At 37.1% G+C, this 8,362-nt stretch overlaps 1 protein-coding gene across 1 annotated transcript; it reads right to left on the reverse strand.

Annotated features, from left to right (window-relative positions):
- Positions 1–247: 247 nt before the first annotated feature.
- On the reverse strand, positions 248–7,942 carry LOC140330676 (myelin P2 protein-like). Its single transcript, XM_072410999.1, has 4 exons — positions 7,785–7,942; positions 3,653–3,825; positions 2,304–2,405; positions 248–496 (listed from the first exon to the last, which is right to left on the reverse strand). Exons 1-4 carry the CDS (start codon positions 7,855–7,857, stop codon positions 440–442), a joined length of 405 nt encoding a protein of 134 aa, XP_072267100.1. The 5' UTR covers positions 7,858–7,942; the 3' UTR covers positions 248–439.
- Positions 7,943–8,362: the final 420 nt, after the last annotated feature.

The raw sequence follows: 8,362 nt of genomic DNA on the forward strand, positions 1-8,362 counted from the left end.
CGTTAGTGTTTTGATTTAGCTTCCAAAAGATGACCATATAGTTTTAGCCAGTACGTTTTCTGGGAAACTTTGTATTGTTTATGGTAGCTCCCGAGGTTAGTCTGGAAGGTCTGGTATACACATAATTAGATATGGAGGTAACCGAAATCTAGAGGTGCACTTTTGAAAATACCTCAGTAACAATTGAATGAATAAATTAAAAACCACAATTTAGGTACTTGGTTTACAGATAATACTCCACTTTAGACAGGGTATTTGAGGACTTTATTTGAGATTCACAGCAGGTTCAGATTGGAAATACTACAGCCTCCAGTACAATTTATAATCATAGTTCATCCGATTAGGTAAAAATAGAGATTCATAGACAGAGAGCTGTAGCTGAGCAAGGCTCATTGAACTGAGCAGTTTTCCTGTTTCAGTCTATTCAGTAAACTGAAATTTAGGCCTTCACTTTGTCATACACACGGACGCATTTCACATCATCTAGTGTGCAGGTCTGGAAAAAAAATAATGTGGGACATTTGTTAGATGACAAGTATGTTGTACATGAGATATAAACACATAGTAAGCATTTTGTGAAATTTGAATAATTTTCCTCCCTATATCCCCTTCACTTTGTAGGATAATTCATTTTAATATCTGTCGTTAATATTGCTTGACTGCCAAATAGTTTGTGCAAATTTATTATAGTTTTTAGAATCTTGAAATATTTCTAAGCCCACATCATATTAAATTAAAAATCATTTTGACTATGGCTACTCCACAGAAGAAAGATCTGTCAAGTAATCTGTACATTGGCAGTCTATATAAACTGCCTTTACATTCAACTCCATTTTTTCATCTACACCATTTTAGGCCTTTGACCCAATATACTGGGTAGGCAGACTTTTCTATTACATTTGCATGCTCATTTAAGGTCTACTCTAGGTTTTATAAAAAGGAATGTAAAATTATTTTTGTAGCTTTTGTATTGCTGTTGTATTTATTTTGAACAATATTTTGTAGCACAATATTTTGTAGCATTGGTTAGTTTTCAGTTTGTAGGAATGTTGACGGTTTATTAGGATCTAAAGCTCCCCAAACATGATTCTCATAGAAATCAAATAGTTCAATTTGCAATTTCCTTGTGTCATTTAAACAGAGTGCACTTATTGGATCTGATTTATCAAAGCTGCCCAAGACTGGAGAAGATAGACTATCATGGCAGAACCTGGGTGATCCAACAAACCTGAAATGGATCTGGTCCAAGCTTGAAAACATTTGCCAACTAATAGCAAATGATTTTAGGTGAACCATTCCAGGTTCTCCCATGATAGTCTTTATTCTCCAGACTTAGGCTAAGTACACATGTCAGATGATTCTTGTCCAAAAACAAACCTCAGGACTCGTCTTGAATGAGAATCTGACGTGTACAAAGTCATTTGAAGTTGTTCATGGATCCATGCTGGTGGATCCATGAACAACAGAAAACTAAAGACCGCAATGGAAGTGAAAGTAGGGGAGCCCAGCGGGGTACTGTTCACTTGTGTTCCTTCCTATTTTATGTATTTGTTGGCACCCATGAGTTCCTGTTGGATTGAGTGCTAGTGTGCAGTTCCTCAGTTCTGACCCAGAGATATTACTGCTGGCACAGACCTGTGGTACTTTTGGTGTACTTGTGGTGGCCTCCAGTATTGGCTAAAACTAAGCCTCTCTGCATAGAAATGTATGGGGCTGCAGTGTGCAATTGTAACATGAAGGGGAGCTGCCCAGAAATTATTTTGGATATAAGTTCCCTGATTTAGAGCTAAAGAGTATATAATCCTAGGCTCTCTCTGCACTAATGTTGAAGTTCTTTAGTACATATGTGTAATTGCACATTATCACAACACAGCAATGCACATGTGGTTGTGGTGCAAATTATTGCCCAAAGGATCCATAGCAAAACAATTTACAACAATGCATTTACTGGATATTGTGGTGCACAAAAAGGGGGATTTTGAAGAATGTAAAGGAAAAAAAAACACTTTTTGCCCCTGTAAAACTGGTACAAAAAATAGGGGGTTGTTTGGTGATATGACAAGAAGGCACAAACTGGAATAAAACATGACAAACAAACTTGCTTATATCTGTGTCTCCACTGAATTTTTTTTTTTCATAACTTCCAGTACTCACAGGAAATGTAAATAAAGCTAGGGACATAGATGCAGAGAAAAATGTGCAGCAGGCATGCCATTCCACATTAGATACAAACATTGGTGTGCCATGCACAGTCACTGTGTTTAACAAAGCAATAAATTAAAAAAATGTAATAATAAACTGACCACCACCATCTGTCCATTCTTCAGTTCCCTTATGATAGTAGTCTCCTTTCCATCCCATTTCTGCACCTGTCTGAGCACTCCGTCATCACAGGTTATAAGGGTCTGCAATGAAAGCGGTACAATAAATAAGCTTGTGTACATTAGAAAACAAAAGGGAACAAGTCTGAACACTTGTCTCTCTGCTATTTATAGAAAATGCAAGACACAGGCAAATTAAAGACAAGCAATCACTCTTCAGGGTTTCCTGATTTGTGTAAACAAAATATTGTTAGGAAAAGCAGGCAGACAGAAGAATGACAGAAAAATACATTGTTTGTGTAGCTCTTATTTAAAATTAGGCAAATCCTGTCCACTGCTACCCATAGACGTGACATGGGTGACCTCATTCAGCCAAGATTTACCAGAGTGAGCGATGATCACCATATGTTTGATAATTTTAGGCCAAGCCAAAAATTTGTTAAAGCTAAATTTATAATGTGTATATTTTGCCTTTCCCACCTGATGAGCATGCTAATAAAATGAATAAATAAAACATGATCTAATGTTGAGCCTTTATGATTGAAAGAACTGAAATCCAATGATTGAAAGGGGTAGGCTAATAACATTGTGGCTGGGAGGAAAGGTCTAGGTCCTATAGCCAGGAAATAAGAATGGAACTAACTTCTAATGCTCTTTGGAAAAAGTCACAATTTATTTAATTTCAAGCAATTTTGTTACACAAAAGTATCCTGTACAACCATGCAAGAGGGAAGCTTTAAGAGTACACATTAGCTGAAAGACCAGAACAATGACCCTGATTTAATAAAGCTCTCCAAGACTGGAGAGGATACACTTTCATTAGTGAAGCTGGGTGATTCGGCAAAGCTGGAATGGATCTGGTCCAGGATTGAAAACTTTTGCTAGCAAAAAGCAAATGACTTTAAAGTATACCATTCCAGGTGTGCTGGATCCCCCAGCTTCACTGATGAAAGTGTATCCTCTCCAGCCTTGGAGAGCTTTATCAAATCAGACCTAGTGTGAGGCCTTGAAAAGTGAGCGAGAGGTGATATTGCTTCCATGCTGCTCACAGTTCTCCTTTGCGGAGGCTCTGATAAGAGGAAGCTAAGCCCTGCCTCTAATATTATGGCTACATTTACACAGAGACACAATGCAGAACATGGCAAGATGAGCCAGTGTTTGGGTAATGATCAGCTGCAAGGAACCTATAAGCAAAGTTTACCTTTCAAACTAAAGAGCACATTTGTCAAAATAGAAGTAATTGCCATTTTCAGCCATTTTAGCTCCGGGGATTACCCATGGATCATATTAAAAGAAAAAAAATTACAAATGTTGCACGATGAAGCACTTACCTTAGTTTTCCTGCTGTCTGCAGTTGTCTCATCAAACTCCTCTCCAAGTTTGAACTTCATCTCTGTGTTTTTCAGAGTACTCTCTGTTCTAAGGCAGATCTCATCACCATTTTTAGAAATGATCACGTTGGGTTTTGCCACGGCACCCGCTTTTCTGGTGGCAAAGCCAACCCCTGCAAAACAGAGAACATTCTGCTGAAACTCTATTGATCCCTGCAGATTGTGCTAGGGTGTGTGGTAAACACAGAAATAATACTAAGAAAACAGCTAATATTTTATATCATGTGTAATGCAGAAATAATTCTTATTAGCCCATGTAAAGAGTTCTGTTTCATAGAAGCAGAATGAGGTCTTAGGCCTCTTAGCAGACAATCATGCGTGATGCTGGCAAGTCCACATCAGAATCACAGAGCAATACCTTGTACAGCAATTCTGGGCTGTATGGGCAGTACAATGTTCAGGACCTTATGCTGACTGCTCTGTGTTACATACACATTTACACAGTATATTTAAAGATATATCCCATATTATTGAAGATCCTTAACCCATTTATGATATGGAGAAAAGCAAAGCAGGTAAACAAATCTCATAAGCAACTACAACTACTCCAAGTCATGCAAACCAAGATCCCCAAATCACCCCGCTGCAAGCAAACACTCTCATTGTAATTACATCAAAGCATACAATATGTACCAATTAAAACATGAAAAATGTTATAAACACCCATCGAAAGCATGTATATTCTTTACCCAATAAATCTCATTTGTCATTTTACAAATGGTTATGGAAACAGAATTGTTAAAAAAACAAACAAAACCAATTAAAAAATCATAATATATTTAAAAAATATAAACTCTTGTATAAACATAGCTATTATCCATTATGCAATTCTAATATTCTACGATGACAAATTTAGGGAGGGGTATTTTTACTCATCCAAAAAGGTGGCACTACAATTTCAGAATTCCCTCAGGTTTAAGGATTGTGGAGAACTGCGTTGTGGTGTTTAGTATGTGTGCAGTATAGGATTGCTTTTAGGTTATCCAAATTGATTATAAATGAATGTACAGTAATCGGCAATAGTTTTCAATGAGTAATGCTGGAATAGTTCAAAATATAAACTTCCTTTAAATTATGCCAGCATTTTACTGTGAGCTACTGAGAGATTATTACAGTTTTATTAGCCAAATGGGTAGGATTTGGAAGTATATATATAATATATAAACTAATATACTTCTATATCTCTACCCATTAGGCTAATAAAACTGTAATAATCTCTCAGTGGCCCACAGTAAAATGCTGGCATCATTTAATCAGCTGCATTTACAAGTCTGTCAACTACTACATATGTGTTTTACTAGCGACTCAAGGTTGCACAAACACTTGTGGACAGGGACCGCATGCTGAAATAGATGTGAATCTGATGTGATGCCTTAAATTTTCTCTTTTGGAGCTAAATGTCCTTTAAATAAATCAATGCCAGTATGCCATTGCCAACTGGGTAAACCATTAGGTCTGAGTGCTGAGCAAGCTCCTTAGAATCATCTAAAACTCTGGTGCCCAACCTGCATCCCTATGCCATTCATGGAACTTCCTCTGAAGTGTCTGTGTGTTAGAGCTTACAGAAGCCAGCAAGGAAAGTATTCTTTATACTGACGGCTAGCAATAAAGTGGTTTGGTTTATATCTTTCACACTATTTTACTTTTTTGTGCTCTCAAGTACGTTCATCAATTTATGTTTTTTTTTTTTCTGATCATTTAGAATGGGCTTGGCAACAACTCTGCAGTGTGGACTAAAGTGGTTAGTAATGGGGTTGAACAGCTGTCATCTCTATCACTCTCATATGATATGTCCCAAGTCTCTAACAACTCATCTAGTGTCTTCCCAGTCCCTGGCCAGCTTGTTTTGCAAGTCTGCCCTCTTTGTACATCTCTTAAAACTTGTCTATAGTCTCTAACCAGCTCCTGTTGTAAATCCGCAGCCCCTGTACATCTTTTGATGTGTGCCAATGGTCTCTGACCAGATCTTGTTACAAGTCTGCAGTTTGTGGCAGCTTCCTGTAGCATTACATTCAGTGAATATTAAGTGCAGTCCTTTGGTGATGTTAGAGGAGCACTTGAGTCCCCTACGTCCTGTAAATTGACCTTCTGTGATCTAGAGAGTCTTCCTGATTTGCTTCTATTGAGTTGAAGTGAGAGATTAGACAAGCTTTAAACTGTCATGCATTGTATGTTGCATAGTTACATAGTAGATCAGGTTGAAAATAGACATAAATCCATCAAGATAAACCACTCGGAAAATAAACATTTCCCAGATATAAAACAACTATGGACATAGTTGATCCATAGGAAGGCAAAAAAAACGCTGGTACTATTTGCTCCAACAGGGGAAAAAAACTCCTTCCTGATTCCACGAGGCAATCGGATGTTCCCTGGATAAACAGTGCAATAGGTGCTATGTGATGGGGATGTTCTGTCAACTTGCATGCAGTGAGATCTATAAAAAAAAGTTTATTGTGGCTCTATTTATAAAACAGAGAATCTGACATTCCTCCAAACATTCCCTGTTACTTCCCAATTACATGGATCTGGAGTGAATGTCTGTTTCCCTGTTTTGGAAATAGAGTTCTTAGAATGCTATCTAAAAAATGCAGACCATACACTGCAAGTGTCAGGACAATTCCATTAGCTCTCAGTCCCACAACCAAAAAAGGGGATCCAGGCAGCAGACTACCAAATAGTTTCACAAATCCATGAAAACTTACCTGTCCCCTGAGACCACCAAACTCCTTGTACACGCTCTTATCATCTCCTGTCTGGACTACTATAACATCCTTCTCTCTGGTATTCCACTAACCCGACTCTCTCCTCTACAATCTATCATGAATGCTGCAGCCAGACTCATCCATCCTTCCCTCCGCTCCTCTTCCGCTGCATCTCTTTGTAGTTCTCTCCATTGGCTTCCATTTTATCACTCTCTGTATTAGTCTGTCATTTGCAACCCCTATTTAATGTACAGCGCTGCGTAATATGTTGGCGCTATATTAATCCTGTTTAATAATAATAATAGGTTTCATTGATTCATTATCACATTTTGCAACAAAAGCTGCTTAAAAGTTTTTCAGTTTTTTTAAATTTCATCAATGTTAAAACATTTTTCAACTAGCTTTTATTTGTGAAAACAACTAAATGGATAGAGGGAACCTGGCTGTTTCAATAGTACAAAGTTGCCCAAAAATGTGAACAAGCAGAGAGATAAATGAGCAATGCAGCAATATTACCTAAAAATGAACATGGTAAAATAATAATGCAGAATTATGTTTACTAAATATAAAAAATAGAATTTAGATGTTATTAATAATAAACAACCAAATAAGTAAGCAATGCAGCAATATAAATCACTATTACATTTAGATAAAATCTCATCTTCCTGATTGTACATTTTCCCCCATTTAAGTTCTTGAAATTGTTAAAAATGATAACATTATTCCAGCAACATTACTAACAATAAAAATATAGATAAGTGAAAGTGTGCAATGTGCAAACATAAACTAATTTGGGTTAGTAAACAATAAAGCAATGATAATTTAAATTCAATAATTTACATATTAAGATTAGATAAGTGATCCATCCTGACTTTCATAAAACAAACTTCTCTCCAGCAAACTTTGTTAAATACCCCACAACTGCAATTTTTTCTCTTGTTAATATATAATAAAAAGTTCCATAACATTTATACAACTAAATGATCATTCCATTGAAACATGAAACTGTGGATTTTGTTTAAGTGTCATGTGAGCAGCTGATTCTGCAATCCTGATCTCTTCTTTGTATCATGCAGCTCACAGACTGATATAAACTGAATTTACTGTAGAGAAAGCTGATTGCCTGGAGGAAAGCTGATCTTTAGGAATTAATATTATTAAGTGCACATCTGAAACAAGCATGCAGATAACTATCCAGCAATTTGCCTAACATTTGGGCTACATACTGTAAATGACAGATTGGAGGATCAGATCAGCAAAAGGTACTTTCTAGAACTAGATCAGCAAAGACAGATGTTATAATCACTCAGTGACAGGTCCTCTTTAGGGCAGCTTCAGCAGACTCTTATGTAGGTTTTCCAGCTTACCTAGTTTTTGCATATATTCATCAAAGCCCTGGCTGTCACACAGCTTCCAGGTTCCAATGAATTGATCCACCATGATGCTGTAGTATGGGTGCAGAGATGGGAGAAGCTGAGTACAGAGAATGCTGCGCTGCTTTATAAAGAGTCCAGAGGGACCAGCAGGCAGGGTGCGGTGACGTCATAGCATCGGTCACGCCCCATTGGCTATGCTTCATTGTCAGAAGCTGACCAGCTCAGCTGTTTCGTGCAGCATTGGATGGAAGGGGACGCTTCCCGAGAACACATGGGCAGCAATAGTGATTAGCTCAGCCTGGATGGGGGATTCACCTGGATGGGACCTGGGGAATGTTCCACTCTGTTCCAAATGTATTTTCATCTGAACACTGATTTCTCCTTACTGATCATTATAATAAAATAAATGCTTATCAGAGCTGATCACAATCCTCTTGTCATTAAAAAAGGACTGGATGACTACAGATGTTTCTTTAGGATTAATAATATTTTTCTTTTTTATTATTTGTCATAAAAATATGTTTTATTTAATATATTGTTATGATATATATTACAATAATAATACTATA

The sequence above is a fragment of the Pyxicephalus adspersus genome, chromosome 5 (genome assembly GCF_032062135.1).
Source record: "Pyxicephalus adspersus chromosome 5, UCB_Pads_2.0, whole genome shotgun sequence".
Lineage (NCBI taxonomy): Eukaryota > Metazoa > Chordata > Amphibia > Anura > Pyxicephalidae > Pyxicephalus > Pyxicephalus adspersus.

Excerpts from the sequence above, each read along its gene's own strand:
- LOC140330676 (XM_072410999.1), bottom strand. The coding sequence starts at position 7,857 with ATGGTGGATCAATTCATTGGAACCTGGAAGCTGTGTGACAGCCAGGGC. Across the intron at positions 3,826-7,784 it reads TGAATATATGCAAAAACTAG|GGGTTGGCTTTGCCACCAGA; the intron begins GTAAGCTGGAAA and ends TCTGTTTTGCAG. Across the intron at positions 497-2,303 it reads AGAATGGACAGATGGTGGTG|ACCTGCACACTAGATGATGT; the intron begins GTCAGTTTATTA and ends TTTTTTTTCCAG.